Source organism: Haliotis rubra, unplaced genomic scaffold (genome assembly GCF_003918875.1).
Source record: "Haliotis rubra isolate DU_JTF1 unplaced genomic scaffold, ASM391887v1 Scf13, whole genome shotgun sequence".
Classification (NCBI taxonomy): Eukaryota; Metazoa; Mollusca; class Gastropoda; order Lepetellida; family Haliotidae; genus Haliotis; species Haliotis rubra.
This window is the reverse complement of record NW_025765225.1, coordinates 3,152,768-3,171,902: the sequence shown is the minus strand read 5'-3', so window position 1 is coordinate 3,171,902 and position 19,135 is coordinate 3,152,768. Positions and strand designations below refer to the sequence as shown.

The 19,135-nt window shown below is 38.2% G+C and overlaps 2 protein-coding genes across 9 annotated transcripts in view; one reads left to right on the top strand and one right to left on the bottom strand.

Annotated features, from left to right (window-relative positions):
* Nucleotides 1–1,433: 1,433 nt before the first annotated feature.
* LOC124267153 (zinc finger protein 410-like) lies at nucleotides 1,434–16,325 on the bottom strand. 6 transcript variants are annotated; one of them, XM_046702046.1, is made up of 8 exons: nucleotides 16,101–16,325; nucleotides 13,870–14,622; nucleotides 10,895–11,081; nucleotides 9,299–9,474; nucleotides 8,394–8,483; nucleotides 5,907–6,173; nucleotides 5,531–5,656; nucleotides 1,434–4,208 (listed from the first exon to the last, which is right to left on the bottom strand). In XM_046702046.1, the coding sequence occupies exons 2-8, from the start codon at nucleotides 14,423–14,425 to the stop codon at nucleotides 3,934–3,936; spliced, it is 1,677 nt and encodes a 558-aa protein (XP_046558002.1). In that variant the 5' UTR covers nucleotides 14,426–14,622; nucleotides 16,101–16,325; the 3' UTR covers nucleotides 1,434–3,933. The 6 variants fall into 6 exon arrangements, with proteins under 6 accessions (XP_046558002.1, XP_046558003.1, XP_046558004.1 ...); XM_046702047.1 differs by having other exon boundaries at nucleotides 16,122–16,325; XM_046702048.1 differs by having other exon boundaries at nucleotides 16,164–16,325.
* A 445-nt stretch (nucleotides 16,326–16,770) lies between these two features.
* LOC124267149 (exportin-1-like) overlaps nucleotides 16,771–19,135 on the top strand; it is a 28,853-nt gene continuing 26,488 nt past the window's right edge. The window contains exons 1-2 of one of the 3 annotated variants that reach the window (XM_046702039.1): nucleotides 16,771–16,856; nucleotides 17,914–18,103. In XM_046702039.1, coding sequence (XP_046557995.1) covers nucleotides 17,987–18,103 — 117 coding nt within the window. In that variant the 5' untranslated portion in view covers nucleotides 16,771–16,856; nucleotides 17,914–17,986. Of the gene's footprint in view, nucleotides 16,919–17,913; nucleotides 18,104–19,135 lie in introns of all 3 variants that reach the window. The other 2 variants (XM_046702040.1, XM_046702038.1) reach the window with 2 other exon arrangements.

Here is a 19,135-nt window from a genome sequence, read left to right as displayed (position 1 = left end):
TCATAAAACTAAGTCCTGGGTGGAAACAACCTTGTGTTCACGCTGACATGAATAAAACTAGTCAGACTTGTCACTGGGACTTTCTGTGAAAGCAAATATCCTGTGGAAAGTAGCCTGGCCTGCTTCAGCAAGTCATGCATACACAAAACAGGAGAATCTAAAAAAAGGCATTAGGGACCCTGTCATCTATGGTTCAGGTTGTGAGACAAACCTTTTATCATAGGTTTAAGTCACCCTGGTTTCATTTATAGTTTTGTGTGCACAATACTGGGTTTCACCAAAGTGGTAAAGGTCCTTAATACCTGCATTACTGCCTGTTGTCCTAGGATCGCTAAAAACAATCATAGAGAAGCCAAAATGGCGTCTTTCATTACTCTATGCGAAGAAGAAGAGCGAGCATTACACTGTGAGCGTGTTTTTCGAGACCACTCACAGATTCTAGATACATTTTCAGATGATTGTGCATGTGGCAAGGTACAGAATGGCTTGTCACACCTTGTCTATGCTGATCGACAGCCACATACTATGCAAGGTACCCAGCGTTCACACGCACTTGCCCCTGAAACCAAAGTGCTCACTACCCTAAGATTTCTTGGGAAGGGTGAATTTTTTTGTTGAATTTGGTGATCTTAATGGGATATCTAAGTCAAGCATATCTAGATTACATAAAGGGAGATAACTTGTGCCTCGCATTTTAGTCTCGATCTTAGCTAAGATCGGCTTAGTGGAATGGCACCCTGATAATCCTAAAATGCAACTGCTTCAATCTAGCACCACTGTCTCTTAGAACAGGTGTTGCTATGAATACCTTTCCAAGGTGTACCCTCCACTTGGTTAGGTGACCTGTCTGATAAAGCGTCATGTGTACTGTTTGCATCAAGAGTATTAATCCTGTCTCTCTTTACTGCTTGCTCAGTCTGGTTTACTTACAGACTCCACATGCTGAATATTCACCCACTTACTCCATTGGATTGAAGCCTCACACATTTTGGCTTTGTTGTGACTAGCTGTTGATAACACAGTATGATACACAGAACAAAAAGACAAATTTTACTTAGATTTCGAATGTAATTTAATCACATTACAAAATAAACTGTACAAAATATGTAGAAATAAAAAAAATATATAGGACAGCATGAACATAATTCTATAGAGGTGCAAACATATCCCGTTAAAAACCCTTCAACTGTTGACTAATTCATGGCAGAAATCTGAATGGTCACGCTTGGGATGATGTAATGGCATCAGCATGATCTAGAAATGCCTCCTCTTTGTTATTGTGGTTTCTATTTAGTAGCTTCCCTACCTTTGCCTTTGGGTATCCTTTGCTTTAGTTACGGTTACTTATATTTCAAATGCTTGAAAAGTTCATGTTCACCCCAAATGGGAATTCTTAATATAATCTTATGGCCATGCCATTGTAATATCTCCCATAAACATGAAGTATGCCACGGATCTTGATTCCACAAAAATTACTCCACATTTTAACAATTAAATTAAGCAGATAATTCTTGAGACTACTTCACTTTGTAGATGTCAGCACATTACAGAAAATAGAATCTGAACATGTGGCTGGGCCGGGGAAATAACTACAATATATACTAGTATTAGATTACAGAGAAAAATCAACATGGATATTTACCTTGAAAATACATATCTAGTATGTATACAACACAACTTATGAAACAGGGACAATAACAAAAATTGATATGAAATAAATACATAAAGTAGAACACAATGTGGTAGATTGAAACTGCCCATCTTGGCCTTGGTGGACAAAATGAATATGCTGCTTTCCACAACCATACATTTTGCAGATACAGATAAATAATTGAAAACAAGGTTTTGGATTCATTCGTTGTGGGCCAAGAAGGCTGGGTTATGCCTACATTTAGACCTGTGCACTGAAAGAAATGGAGACTAGGTTTGAGGCCATGGTGACTACAGCTTCAACAACATCCAACAGCACTGTCGAAATACAAAACACAAAGTACAAAAGAAAGAGCTATGCTGCCCTGTATTTTGGCAAAATGATTTAGAAAGTGAGAGTGGATTATGTATGTCATTTTCAGCAATATTCCATAAATATAGAAGTTGAATGAAGAGCTTGAAGAAAAGAACAAATATTTAAAATGCTACCATGACAGCAGTGTCAACTTAAATCACACCATTGGAAGCAATTTTCATATTAATGTAGAAAATCAAACCCAAAAGACTCCCTTGACAAATTATTAATGTCATCACTCTCTCAAGGACACATTTAAGTAATCTTTTAACCTTTAGACATAACATAATCTATTACTAGCCTGGCAAGGTTGCTAATGATAATATAATTGTGTAAAATGTTCATTAAAAATGCATGGCACACAATTTAAGCCTTGGATTTTCAGTTGGTTTATAATCAATACTACATTCAATATGAGACTGGGCAAATGCCACAGATTTCAACACTGTACACCAGAACTCCTAGCACCAGAAGGACAACATTCAGTGTCGGTATCAAGGTATCACAATCATATCTTACAAACGTTGAACAACTGAAAATGTGTGTCCATGTTAGGCTCAAACAAAAATTATATTAGCATTCAGATATATACACTTAACACACATCCAATTTACCACTAGAACACACTGTGGATTCTTCAGATTTCATTCTATTTTGCACATGTCAGTAAGATGCAACATTTTCACATACAGCATTAACAATATCTTTTTCATGTCTGAGAACCAACAGTTTTTCAGTTAAGCTTTCCTTCAGAAAAGGGTTGACCTGTACAGTTTTCAGTGTGTGTGTTATAATGAAACAAATCTTTGCTATTTAATTTTGTTTGAAGCATAATTAAAACCAATTTGGAAGAATCCTGATATGGTAATACTATTCCCCTCCTTACTGAGATCAACAATGAACAATCATAAACGAACATATCACATCGGATTCCATCACAGCCAACAAATTGCTACCTAATCACAATACATAGTTATACTCATTTCCACCTCTATCATACTTTAAAACAATGATTTAATTCTTACTATATTCACTTGAGTATGTGTGCTGAACTAAGCAAATGTTGCCAATTTTTTTATCTTCGTACTGGTTTAAAAAAAACATAAATAAGTTAAACTTGACCCAAAACAGGAATTGGGACAACACTTTACTGAAGTACAATATGACTTGTCATGATTCCACTTTTCAAACTAGTGGAAACTATATAAATTGAAACCTATAAAAGTAAGTGAGTGAGTATGGTTTTATGCCGCTTTTAGCAATTTTCCAGCAACATCATGGCAGGGGACACCAGAAGTGGGCTTCACACATTGTACCGATGTGGGGAATTGAACCCAGGTCTTCGGTGTGAGCAAACGCTTTAACCACTAGGCTACCCCATGGCCCCAAAACCTATATATAAAAAGAAATGAGAGTAAAAGCAAGGCATATTCAGATACAAATTGATTCTCAGTAATCTATATGCACTGGCTTTTACACTATATCATGACTATGTGCTTTTGTGGCACAAAAATGGCAAATATCCCCGGAGCCAGTGTCATGGTTGTTTGCTACTGATATGTGGAGCACAATGGCATTATGAAGTACAAGAGTTGGACATCACTTGGATGAAACAAAGTTTCAAATATTACCAGTAGATGCTTAGTGAACAAATCAAAACTTGTAATATCTGCAACTGGCAAGGTGGTCACACATACTGAGCATTAAAATTTAAAGTAATACTTGAATTGCCATTCAAACTTGGGTTATCACACATTAAACAACATCACTATGTTTCCCAGTGTCAGACCTTCTCCTGCTGCTGTTTATTTGTCACTAAATCCTCCACATGGTCAGTGTCATCATCTGACTCCATCATAGGATCCAAGGCCATCTCCCTCCCGGTTTGGGAGGAACTAGAAATATCACCATGTTCCGTTAGACCTTGGTCAGCAGCCATGATGCCATCCCCCCATGTCTCCTGAGCCCTGAGACCCCTGGGTCAAGGACTGAAGACTGAATTCAGAATGAGCAATTTCTTCATGGTCGAGGTCTGTATGTAGGAGGTCTGTTTCGTATATGATCTCCTCTCGCCCAGGAATGTGTGGTTGGTGGTATGGTGATGTCAGACTGACAATCTCCTGTGGTTGTGAGAGGACCACTACATTCATGCCTTTGTCCCCAGTCTGGAGAGCTTCAGTGTGGATTGGGTCACCATGTAAACCTGGAAACAGAATACATTTGATGACATATAAGCACATGATCAATGTCCACTTGTTTGTTTTGAAAACATCTGTCTCATCCCACTTTGTGGCAGGTTTGTTTGTTTGTTGTTCAATGCCACACTCAGCAATATTCAGTTTAATGGCTGTAAGTAAATATCCAACCAGACAATCCAGTGATAGACATCATAAGCTTTGATCCATACAATTGGGAAACGATGACATGCATCCACAAAGTCAGCGAGCCTGACAACCCGATCCTGTTAGTCACCTCTTACAACAGGCATAGGTCGCTAAGACCAATTCTAACCTGGATCTCTAAAGGTCTAAAAGGGATAGTGTGTATTGTGCTGGGCTAGGCACACTTTTATCATCCAAAACTGGGTTCCACGGGAGATATTGTTTGTGTGAGATCAGACGATATCTCCTAGGAGATATCGTTTTGACAGCAGATTTTGTCAATGCCCTGACAATGCTATGACGTCATGAACTTGATGACATCACAATGCTATGACATAGCTGCACTGCAAGTCTAATGGTAGTACAGTGTTCAGAGATGTACATTTTCATTGAAAACTAACGAAGAGTGATTTTTTTATGATAAATAGAATCCCACCCTCGTGTCTACTGATATCAATTATATCAACACTTGTTGATAGAGTTACAAATATCCTCGGCAAGCCTCATTTGTTTGTAACTTTATCAACTTGTGTTATTATATTTGATATCAGTAGATACTTTGGTGAGATTCTCTCTATATAAGCCTTTTACAACAAATTAAAAACTTGCAAAAACATGATGAATGTTTTTTTTAGGGGGAAAAATGCCAATATTTAAGTAACAATTAAAGCCTACTCTTCAAGTCTGATTATCTGATCATAGATATTGAGTCCATGAGCATGTGTTTCACTTGAGCTGAGGGGTGTGAGATTGTAATTGCTAAGTGTAGAAATAACTTAATTTAGGGATTGTAAGTCATATCACAGAAAAGTATCATCCAACAGAATTCAAGAGTATGTCCTTATTGAAGACTGGACTCTGAAGATACTTGAGCAACCCATGCTTCTCGTAAGAGTCGACTAACGGGATCGGTGGTCAGCCTCGCTGACTTGGTTGACACATGTCATCGCATCCCAATTTCGTAGATCAATGCTCATGCTGTTGATCACTGGATTGTTTTCTCCAAACTCGATTATTTACAGACCGCTGCCATATAGCTGGAATATTGCTGAGTGTGGCGTAAAACTAAACTCACTCGTTTGCCTTAAATATATTTTAAAACACCAACCATTTGAATGATATACTGTGAATGAACACAGCTCACCTTGTGCCTCCAGAATGTTATCAGGTAGATGTATCTTCTCGGCATCACCTTCTGCTGGTTGTGTGGTTACTGTCACAACATGGTCCGTCAGGCCTTGTGTCAACACAACAGGTTCATGTGTATCTGCTGGCAAGGAAGAAATAAGAAAACCGTTTACAAGACAATACAATGAATTAAACCTCATCAAATGAGGTAGCTTTCATTGTAATGTGTCATGATTGCTGCATCATGATACTTAGTGCTATAACAGTCTGCATTTTTAGTGAAAATGTCTTAACCTCTGACCAAATAATGTTGTGTCTGACATCTTTGTTCATAGAGATAATGTTGGAAGTTCTACTCCCATACAAATTACTTTCTATCAAACTACATATACCTTCATAGTGCTGTGCCAACTCATGAATGACGATCAGCTTTTGGTTGTCTGTACTTTCCTTCATGCCCTCCTCATTTATCTCTCTCTTAACTGCAATGGCTGATGCAGATGATGGGACAACAGTGACAGCCATATCATTCCTCTCCCTCCTCATCGTCACAGCTGCTGTAGCAGCTGCCGCCATTTCATGCCTCTTCATGTGCACCTTCCGACTACCACTCTGGGAAAATGTCTTGAAGCAGATGTTGCAAGAAAATGGTTTTTCACCTGTAAACATATCAAGATGTTGAAAGTGTGCATAATACTCATCCAGTTCAGACATACAGTCTGTTTGGCTCAAAAGCGGACCAATGAATTGCAATCTCAAAACTAATAAACATATAATACTCAATGCAACGCTGATCATAATCAAAACATCAGACCAGCTCTGTGAGATTTTTGCAGAATTTATGTCCTAAAAATAAAAAAGTTGTTTAACAAACTATCATCAAAATATTTACACAGTTCACTACTTGTTACGAGGGAGGAGTGCAAAGAGAGGAACAGCCATGAACACCCAGTAACCTATTTTGTGTCAAGAGCATATTTAGTTACTTATTTGGGGTGGAGGGGTAGCCTAGTGGTTAAAGCATTCACTTGTCACGCCAAGGACCCGAGTTTGATTCCCCACATGAGTACAATGTGTAAAACCCATTTCTGGTGTGAGTGAGTGACTGAGTTGGGTTCTATGCCTTTTTAGCAATATTCCAGCAATATCACAGCAAGGGACACCAGATGTGGGGACTCGAACCTGGGTGTTTGGCATGACAACAAATTTAACCACTAGACTACCCGCCTCACCTAAAAAGGGGTTGGACAAAACCCTGAACTGACATTCAGGGAGGGTATTTTGCAGGGAAACCAAAGAAGTACCGACAGAAATCTGCCATTGAATGTTTTCAGTCAGTTGCTTGTTCATGCAATATTATACGTAAGTTGGAAAAAATATCATTTCATTGTTAAAAAACTCATAATCCTTACTCTTCAATCTATATTTTGATGCAAATGTGCATATTTATGTATTTTGAAGAACTGTCAAAATGTTGACACAATTGAGGACAGCACAGCCCTGCTTGTGGGGAGCAAAACCCGGACATGCCACCACATTTGGTTCTCCTTATTACTTGCCTCACCATGGTATAAGCAACCTCCAAAAATAAACGATGAGAACAATTTAAACCAGTGAACCGTTCTTAAAATATCTTGCTGACAATTTAGGTTAACATGCTGAAATCTTCAAAGTGTCATCGTGACCCAAAAAAGTATGTGAAGGTCACCAAAATTGACTGGGCCCTGGGCCTTCCCTAGATGAAGCTTGGTGTCAAATAGGAAGAAAAGCCACTGAATATTTTTTGCGATATCTTGCTGACTATCTTAACAAGCAATTTAACATGCTGAAATCTTCAAAGTGTCTCTGTGACCTTGAAAATAAGTGAAGGTCACCAAAATTGACTGGGCCCTGCGCCTTCCCTAGATAAAACTTGGTGTTAAATATGAAGAAAATCCAGTGAACGGTTCTTGAGATAGCTTAACATGCAGGTTTACATACTGAAATCTTCAAAGTGTCGCCATGACCTTGAAAATTAAGTGAAGGTCACCAAAATCGACTGGGCCCTGCACCTTCCCTAGATAAAGCTTGGTATTGAATATGAAGAAAATCCAGTGAACGGTTCTTGATATAGCTTAACATACAGGTAAAATGTTAAAGTCCCCTTGTGACCTTGAAATGAAGGTCAAGGTCACCAAACCTGAGTTGGACCTTTCTTATACTGTGATGAACCTAGGTACCAAATATGAAAAGAATCTAGTGAACGGTTCTTAAGATATTCCAATGATCAGACAAGATGATGAACGGAGCCTAATATTATATCCCCGCATGCATTTAGCGATAAGCGGGGATATAGTATTAGGCTCGGCCGACGTCCGGTCCGCATCCGGACAACAATATGGACAACCTTAATTCTTCTTTGGATGTGGGCTATTAAGGTTAAAGTATAATGAGGGAAGATGGTTAAATGTTGAGGTTGCAGAACGTAATTGTCCATTGTGTAAGCTGGGTGTAGAAGATGAGTATCATTTTATTTTTATATGTACTGAATATAACTCCCTTAGATTAAAATACTTGCTATATGTATATCAGAAACAACCAAACTACTATAAATTTAAGTCCCTGTTATTAACAAATAATGAAACACTTTTAATAAATTTATGTAAATATATCTTTCATGCTTATAAAATCAGAGCAATCAAACTCCAATAAATTTTCTTTAAACCACACATTTTTCCATTTTAAATGTTTATAAAGGTGTGTATATATGTTTATATTAAATATTATATTTATACTGACAAGAAATCTATTTGAACAAATAACATGTGGCCTACATACGGAATAAAAAGTACTTGACTTCTTCCTAGTGAATTTGAGTAAAAATAAATAAATATATTCACCTGTGTGGACCAACTTGTGTTTCTTGAGGGATGAACATTCTGTGAACTTTCTGACACAGCCTTCATAGTCACATGCATATGGACGTTCACCTGCATGACATATCGTGGTAAATTAGCATGATATCAGTAGCAATAGAAAATAAAGTATTTTGAATCTAAAGGCAAGAATTTTATTGATGTCAACTTCTCTATTGTGAAGGGTCACAACGTTTCGAAGTATATTCTTACTCCTTCATCAGGTGAATGAAACAACATCTAAGAGTGTCCCGATGAGGGAGGCAGCAATAGAGCAAGGAGCTCAATAGGCGCTGTTACATGGAACTTGCCGTCTATCTCAGGACGGCATGAGTCTAATGCTGACTCTGTCCTTGTGAAAGACAGTTAGCTCAGGATCCGCTGACATTGTGTGAATGTCTCCGACCTGTCTGCCAGACATTACTGCCACAAGAAATGCCACCTTCCCGCAATGCCCGCAATACCCTGTTCACCCAATCTAGCATGAAGGCGACGGGAGACCAATGCCCTCGGGTCCAATATTTGTGAGCAGAACACTGGTATCTGATTTGTCTCCCGCAAACAGATCCACCTGGAACAACCTGTCCAACTGGGAAATCATCCTGAATGGTCTCCATATTGAGCATCTACTCATACTGGGCTTCAATATGGTGAGAGAGCATGTCCATATTGACTAGCATTATTATGTACCAGCTCAAATACATCTGGCAGAGCCTGGTAACAAAAGGACTTCCCTTGTACTGGAATGAAGATTTAGTGGGGTACTGGTCAAATACTCCAGACTATGTATATCATAATGGAATGGAGATATAACAATATGCTGAATCATCAAGGATGTAGATACAACCTGAAATTGATTATTCCTCATTATCATTAATAAGAGAACTTACCTGAGTGTATTCGTTCGTGGTTTTTAAGATTCCCAGCGGTGGTGAATGATTTGTTACATTCAGTGCAGACAAATGGCTTCTCTCCTGTGTGTGTGCGCATATGAACTTTGAGCCGTTGAGCAGTAAAGAACCTTTTGCCACAGCCTTCCAACTCACATTCATATTGGCGGTTGTCACTGCAACAGCAAAAATACTACTATCTATTTTTCTCTGTCATGTGGGGGGAGTGTTGTTGACATAAGACTAATTTGGTGGAGGTTACTTGCACAGAGGTACATACATCATAATCTGAGCAGACCAACCACACATAGGCAAGGGATGCAACTCAGGGAGTCTCTGTTGTGAAAAGCACTGGGGAACCAGTGTCCCTACTCTTGGTGGAAGTGGATTTGGAATAGAAGGCAATACTAGACAATAGTCAGCTTGAAAAAACAAAAGTCAGCATGGAAAATAAGCTGATTATTACTTTTCAATAGAAGTTATAGAACACTCCATTTTGGAAAAACATAACTTAAATCCACTTGAGTCAAAAACATGATGCTACTTCAGCCACTTGTATGTAGCTCTTGTCAAGCAAAATTTCTTACAAAGTAATCTTTGCAAATAAAGGTCTATCAGTAACACTAAGATGTCAAGTGACAGGCTTAATCTAGAAGTCTCAAATATTTTTGACACAAACTGCAAACATGATTCCCAAAGTCATTATATTTTAAATTGGTGACGTCACTTTTATCAAAACAATTTCACACAGAGAAAATGATCATTAATCCTCCATAGATGTTGAAGTTTATTATGGTAGTGTCTAGTTTACTTTTCAGATGAAGTGGGCCCTGAGCACATGGGTAATGAAACTAGTGGGACATTTGCCATTGTAGGTGGGTCATCAGAAAAAACAAGGGAGTCAATTCATTCACTCAGTAATTTTAATGATTTTATCATTCAAATTATAGCTGTTCATTTGTATTAACTATTAATTCAAACACTGTTAATTTAATGAGATGACCATAAAAGTTATTATCTTGTAACTTTATATCTCAGGGACAGTCTGTTTAAATTTTAAATTAGTAGACTTATTTTTACTTTCACTGAACAAAACCCACAGATATAAAACTTGCCATTTTGATTGGAAAGAACATGACTGGGATGTCTTGCTCTCAGTTTTAACATCTACTGTCATTGACATTTGATGTGTCCTTTGCAATTTCTGAATTACAATTGCCATCATTCGACCCTGCAACGGTTCCCGAATCTTCTGTGTCATTTTTTTCTTTTTGTGGAAAAACGAAAGTATTTGCGACTGTCGCTTCAATGCCTTCACAGCAGAAGATGATTTTGCTCCTGTTATTTTGGTTCGATAACTACCTTCAAATTCAGATGCTGCCATTCGGTATAGAAAATTACTGCTAAGTGGCATAACTCTTAATGCATAGACAAATAGCTTGAATAAGCTAAGTGCACAAGCAATAGTGCGTCATTTTGTACTTCTATGCTCCAATGGCGAAGGGCGCGGTCTGAAATAGACTCTGTTATGGTAATCTTTGAGACAAGGATTTGACCATATATTTTCCTCACATTCAAACAACAGAAAAGACTTACGTGTGTGTAAGTTGATGGTACTTGAAGTGGGCTGGTCGAGCAAACTTGCGCCCACACTGGTCATATGGGCACTGCAGAGCTTTGCTACTCACAGAGTGACCTTGTGCTGTCTGATGAAATTTGCGGAAACCTGCTGAAGAAAATGTCTTTCCACATCCTTCAGTTTCACATGTGTACACCTTTCCACCTGAAACACACAATCACAAATAAAGAGGACTATTGCATATTACGCATAAGGTAAAGAACTCACAAATAACTTAAAAAGTACCAAAGAGAGGGAATGTTGCTTGCGGGAATCATTTTGCCAGAAAGATCATGAAAGCATGTTTTGGTTTTTCCAAGCAATCAATTAAACTTGTTGACAGTACCAGCAATGATCTATGCTGTCCCCACAATCAGCACAGACATTCATAAACATTCTGCCATGAATGCCAATAGTCGCTTAATATAGTGTATTAATAGCGTGTGAACTTTGAGATGTTTTTCTTTCAAGTGGGGCCTGCTGAGAAGGATGACATTTGAAATTTAAGACCTACTCGAAGATTTTTCACCAATATTTCAGAGTTCATTTGTATAAACAGCCTTTTGTATTTTCAGTTATTTTTAATGAATTAGAAAATACACTTGAGAATGAGTTGATGTAGTTTATTTTCATTTCATTTTTAAATTGTTTTAATCAAACTGAAAACCAATGGTACCATCAAAAGTGTTGTAAGGGTGTCCTTAGTATCTCAATGTTTTGGTCAACCACACTGCCACACATTCATCACAAGCAAAGACTTCAACATAAGGACCATTTGCTTGAAATGACATCAGATCAGACAACTGTCACTTTGAACTGACTTCACTATTTGTAACAAACTAAATACACTCTCACACTAAAAGGGAATAATTACACTAGCTAGCACTACAGCATTTCCTTGAGCATATAGCCCACACCCACGTATAATGCATACACCTGTTAAGGGATTCAGTATTTATGGAAAAATATTTTTTTGTTTATAATCATGATAATGCACAGACAAAACAAACTATGTCTTTTCCCTTCAGCAAATTCAGGTATCAATGAACATGTATTTCCAGTAAATTCTTTCCTGATATGGAGTCAAGAGATCCTTCCAAATCATAAATATCTGTTTTTCACTGATATCTCTAACAAATTATTTCCAATATGCATTTCTTGCAGTCTGAATAAACTTAGGCTCAGTATTTTCGATACACTGCTATACTGAGTGTAACAAACCCTAGAAGAAGGTCATGTCAGCTAATCTTTGAGCGACCTATGACCGTCTAATCAAACACGAGATGGCTGAACAGATTTAACCAATCAGACAACGTACTATTTAGGGTTCGACGGGACTTACAAATTTATTTATTTTTATTTTCTCTTCCCTGGTCGCTGACATTAATCTCTCAAAAAACGAAAATTCACATAAAAGAGAGATATTTCACCTGCTGTATATACGCTTATGGGTTTCTGATGACACGGCTAATATTTGCTTATATTTCTGCAGGATGACATCCTGGAATATTGACAAAAAGGCTATTTTCAGTGACTGTTTACTCACTGTTGTGAATAATGGTGTCCTCCATGTGTATCACTCGAAAGTGATTGTGCGTAAAATAGCATTTGGATCATTCTACTACACACGTTTTCGAGGTTAAAGTGAGAATGTTACTTTTTCGCAATTTGATAAGCTGTATTCTGATTGGTCAATTCAAAAGGTTAACTGATGTGACCTACTGGGGTTCATCATGTTCACCTTTTTGACAAACATGACAGTACATCAAGCCTTCTGCCACTTTATAATGAAGCTGACCCATACCACCTGTCCAGCTATTTCTATAACAACTTTTGTTCACTTTCTCTAAAAAGCAACCCTGATCCTACATGGACACAGTCTCTTGTTACATATGAAAGCATTGTGCTGGTATTTCAATGACAAGGCCATCAACAATTCTAATCCAGGCACTGATAACAGACTTCCTTATCAGCAGAGGGACACTAATATTCATGGCCAACTTTACTATCTACAGTTCTGCTCACAAGACTGCTTGTCTGGGGAAATGTTTTGACAGATGGATGTTTTTTTCAATTGACATTTTCATTCTGACTTATATTTAATTTCTTTTCTGTTTGAATTCAGTCTGCAAAATCAACTGATGGTGGCCACCATTACAAGCGATGTATAACACAATGATCTCTGACCTTCCATGAAATGTCACAAGATTGTGTACAGTGGTCTGGGTAACGGATTAATGAACATGAGAAACGCCGCAAACGACTTTCAATTTCATTTTTATGTTTATAACTTCCACTAACTAATACATGACAGGAAAAGACTTATCTAATATGGCAAATGTATTAAAAAATGTACGCCATGTACTTATGGATGAAACTGTTACCTGCACTATAGGTGTAACCTGACAATAAAAGTGGCATGCACCAGCAGTGTAATATCCTGGATATAGCAAAATCAATCCCAGCAGTAAACGCAAGATATTTTACATAGGACTTCTTCATTCTACTATGATACAACTTTTTGGCATCGATCCTTATCGCTCATGCTTGACACCAGTATAAGGATCTATACCATATTGCTTGCTTAGTAGGGGACCTATCCTTACATCCTAACCAGGGTTTGGTTTGGTTTGGTTTAAGTTTGTTTGTTGTTTAACATAGCACTCAGCAATATTCCAGCTACACTGCAGTGGTCTGAAAATAAGAGTCTGGACCACACAACCCATTGTTCAACATCATCAGCATCAATCTATGCAATTGGGATATAAGGATGTGTGTCAACCAAGTCAGCGTGCCTGACCACCTGATCCCGTTAGTCGCCTCTCACGACAAGCATGGGTTGCTGAAGACAACTTCTAACTCGAATCTTCATGGGTCCTAAACAGAGACAGCAATTACAAACAATATCACTGCATGATTTCTACAGACTAAGTCAAACATTAGCACTGATTACCTGAAACTTTAGATTTTCCCTCATGGTGACATATTTGTTCTTCATCTTCACATGAACTCTGAAGACTGGTAAAAGCATCCCCTTCATCCTTGACCTTTGACTGTAGAGCAATCTCTTCCTCTCCAAGCTGCTGAGCAATGTGCTCCTGGGTCTGTGCAATGAGATTAGCCTGAGCCATTGCCTGGATGTTCTGCAAGTCACCAGATAGGCGCAGAAATGCTGGTGACGAGTTCTCCAGCATAACATTTGCTTCCATTGACCCTTTGCCATGGTTATTTGACAAAACAAGGACCGGTGTGATGGTACTGAGGACCTTTTGCTGGTTAGCATTGCTGCTAAGGTACACTACAGGCTGGCCGTTGTCCACAGATGTCGTCTGGTGGCCAGTTGTGCTACCAAGATACACATATGATGCCTGTGGTAAGATAGACTGTGCAGTATTAAGAGAGGCAGATGTTTGGGGATGGAGAGCATTGACTGTTGCTGTAACAGTCAGAACATCCATCTTGCCTGGTGTCAGTTCATCCCCAGTTGGAGAGTCTGCTGTCTCATCCATGTCACTTTACACATGCAGTTAGTCAACTACATTCACAATACATCTTTGTCCACTGGTTCATCTTGTGAACTGTCTCCACAGTTAGGCATTATGTCACATCCACAAGCTTCCAGTTATGCAAAATCCTGTTGCCAACTTCTTCTTTCCATGTATACTTGTAACACATTGTTTTCAACTTTGCAGTCATTAAACCACATCTGAAACAAGATATGGAGTTATCAGTGTTTCATAAAACTGTTCTTACTATTTGCAGGTAAACATTAGATTTTATGCCCACCCCTCAGAAGACCATCTACAAGCCATGTAACTGGCGACATGAAGAACATATAGCCGTGGAAAGGGACAACATCTGATGGTAAAAATTTCAACAGACATGAAAGTGAACAAGAGATTGGTTTTGCACCCCTTTTAATATATTCCAGCAATACCTTGATGGGATTCAACTGTTCATACTTTCTTATACGCTTTGTATCATGTTCACTATTCAGTCTTCCAATAAAATAAACCAAACAAGCTGTTTTCCAAACGTTTGTCTACTTGTGACAAATTCCTATTACATAACTCATCTGTTTCATCATAGATGCAAATATGGACAGACACATAAGTATTGCTGTTGGAGAAATAGAGATAATTCAAACATGCAACACTGTATCAGCATGACCCTACACAATTTCTATCACATTAGTCATAATTATATCCAGTACCAATGAAACCATGAAATATGCACCTATAGTACATACTTTAATAACACTCCATATTATATGGTAACCAATATGGTTTCATATGACACACTGTTGTAAAATCCAGGTTTTAAACAACTCCAAGCCTACTTAGGAATACATAGCAATATTCTAAATTCTTCAACAAAGCAACATAGCTGACCATACAGCGACCAAATTTCAGAACCAGACCATGTGACGGTTATCAGATACAAGGCTTTTTTTTCTTAAAATGCACTATAGTCATGAAGCTACAAGTGTACCTGCTACTGCTCACATACACACTTCACCTTTGAACTTGCATGCTAAAGATATATGGACGCTTTCATAGACCTGTGGGAAGTCACAAATCTGTCATATATTTTTATCCTATTTTATCATGTATTCACTGAAAAGACAAATGTATAACACCAATTACAAAATGTTGAGAAACATATATACATTAAAGGTGTCTAAACTTGGTCTCTTAATGTGTTTATTCCTTCACAATTGAATACCTCAATTGGCTCAATATCAGCAGTCATAGTTAAGTCAAGTACTAAGATATTAATCTAACCACTGGACTTGTTTTTTCAGATACGATCAACATGACTTTGATGAGCTATTTACCTATAGTAAAATGTTCTTATGAATGAACTGCTTCCAACTGCATTAAACCGGCTAGAAACCATCATTCGTGGGTTGTTTTCGAGAAACACTGACATTGCTATTGAAGGTCGGTGGAATTTTCCATCCGACTTCGTTAGCATTTTAAAACATCAATGACAAAATGACGGCATAAACCTTCGAACTGCAACAGACAATAGCGCGTGAAATGTAAATTAGGGAGATGTTTGAATCATTTCCTCCAAATAAACTATTCTATATACTATACGGTAACTGTTATCAAACAAAACAGTTTTGACCACTGATCATCAACGCGGAAATAAATGAAATATTATGGGTTGTAATCTTACTATTCGCTCTTCCCTTCCTACCTTCATTGCGTAAGAATACAGTAAGCAGGGAATGAAAAGTACCAAATGAGCTTTTCAGCTACCATGGAAACATAAAGAGAGTTTGGAAGGGTTGGAATTATGATACTTCTGGCATCCTCTAAGGTTTTATCCCCTCAATACATATCCGCGTGCAGAACTATATAAAAAGTGGGTCATCTTCTGAAAGAAGTTCCAATCACTTCGTACACATCGATGGCGTTTGTTAAACCGATACCGATTGGCCAAATGAACAAAATTTTCCCAGAACAGAAGTGAATGTTATATATATTTATAAATGTAAACAATCATATCTGTGCTTGGAAATACAAATTTGTCAAGAATAAAGTGCCTGCGTACTTGTTATATTACCAGGCACAAACTACACACTGAAAAGAAACGTTTTGATATTTTGTTGACGACATCATGAAACAGCCAATCAGAATAAACTTTACTTTGTTTCAGAATGACGGAATTACCCGAAGAAATAATACGTGTATCATGATATTTTTTAAGGCCTTGGTTTCAGAAGGAAATGTGCATTCTTAAAATATATGTACAAGAAAATATATATTACATCCCTCATATCAATATTCTTTATAAAATGTAATAGTTCAAGCTATACGGAAAGACACGAGTAAAAGCGGATATGGTGAACATCTACCAGTTTCAACCGGTTTACAACTTTGGGAGTTTTCATAGTACAGAAGCCTGGTACGGGTTCGCCAAACTATTAAGGTATATACCACGAATGATATCGATAAAGGACTTTAGTTTGGGGTTAATGTGAATGCTGAAAGGTAAGAGTAACGCTGTGAAAATTGTCTACACGCCGGCATGGAGGCCGCCATTTTAAAACATGTAAACAACGGAAGTGGGATTCAAAGTCATAGGCAACCACGATTGTATGTCATGTGATCGCAGTGCATTACGCGCCCTTTTTGTATGATGATTGCTTACCATGGAGAGTTACTTGTTGACATGAATGTATAAATTATGTAGAGAAAAATAGCAGCAGAATTTTGCAAAGCAGTCGTTTCGATTGATAAAGGTAGTAGCTATTTGTCCGCAAATTCCGTGAGGTGGTGATAAGTCAGCTGTTTCTGAGAAAGCCATTTCACCCGTGTTCATTGTTAGATTCAGCTAGTGTTTTGGGTCAGTTAATGTTAAGACACTACCAAGTCAGAAGTTACTAAAACCAGGTGATATGTCTCGATTGTTGTGGTAACGTTCTGAACTTTGCTGTGGCCGCAAAAGAAATAAGATAAAATATTACGGATCAAAAGGACGTTTGATTTTTGGGTGATCATCAGTCATTATGTTACAGATACAGTACTATCTACACATACTGCATACTTTAACAGTAAACAAAATATCCACTGAGCTTTAAGCTCATCAGTGCTTGCCTATTTGTATGGCTCTGGCACTATCAACTACAGGCGCACGAGATCTTTACTTGGGATGTTACAAACCCTGTCAGTGGTGGAGTGTAAACACTTCACCTCATCTTGTAGTAGTAGCCAGTCATCATTCACAAGACACATAGTTATCACATGCAGTATATTTATCAACCACACAAGGTGAAAGCAAAATGATGGTGATGTCACCAGCTCGTCACACTTGCAGGCTATCTCTGTGGATCCGCATCTGCATTCATTTTTGCAAGTCTATGTGATTATCAAAACATGCTCATGTTTGACTATACTTGTTGAATACATTTTTAAATTTTGGTTGAATTACTACAGGTACTTTACAACTACAACTCTTGCTTGCAATGTGTTACTTTCTTTTGCAGGGCAATTCACCGTTTCCCCCCATAATTGGGTAGCCAGGATTTAGTGAGAGTCGATGTAACTAAGTCTGTCCAGATGGTCATGAGCACCTTGACTGAACAGGCAAGCAAGTTGCTCGACTTCAATCAGAAGCTCGACATACAGCTGCTTGACAATGTTGTTGCCTGCATGTATGCAGGGGATGGTCCCCAGGTAGATATGTATTACTGTTCAATTGGTTTTCATAGATTTGTACTGCCTCCGTGGTGTAGTGGTTAGAGCGTCCGCCCGGAGAGCGGAAGGTCGCAGGTTCAATCCCCGACCACGTCATACCAAAAGACGTTAAAATATGGTACTTGTTGGTCCCTGCCTGGTGCTCGGCATTAATGGGTACAACAAGGACTGGTCAGCTCGGAGTCAGTATAATGTGTCTGAGTGGGGTATTCATGCTTCACTGCGGCATGGTATCTCAGTGGGCTAGCACTATAAAACCAGCTTCAGTCTGAGCTAGTACATGCAGCCGCACATACACACGCATGCACGTCGTCATATGAGCAAAATATTCTCAAGCACAACGTTAAACCCAATTTCACCTCACCTCATAGATTTGTATCCTGGCATTTTAACTCCTGGCAACTAAGGTCATGTAATGTCGCAAAGGTATTGTTGATCTTAATTGTGGAAACATACTCGTTTCCTTTCACACGTAAACCCGTCAAACTTTTATCAGTGCTACACCTTACTATATTTCGTTCTGTGTGTTATGATTTGTAAACATTGGTATCAAAGTCAAACTGCAGTGGTGTGTTTGGATTGGCAATCCATGATGCCTTTCGAGTTACTGATTGGTCAGTTCTTCAACAGTTTTAATGTAAGTGGTAGAAATTGTTGGTTTCTTGTTTAATACCACACTTTTTCCAGCTATATTGTGGTGGTTTGTAAAGACTTAATACACATTTGTACTACTTGTTCAAAGGGACAGTCAAATTCCAGTGGGTGGTAACATCTTAGAATGAAAGCTTAGAATAAGTATGATTATATATGTTCAAATTGCCAGTGTGCAGTGGGTTGAGTTTTTTCAAGTGTAATTTGCGTATCAAATGATATCCCAAGTATTATGTTGCCATTAAATTATGAGAAATATTCTTTGCTCAGTTCACCACCTTAGCTTCAATCATGCATCCACCCTTTGGCCAGCTCAACATTTCTAACCCTAAGTTGATAGCACACCCAATGCCCCTTCTG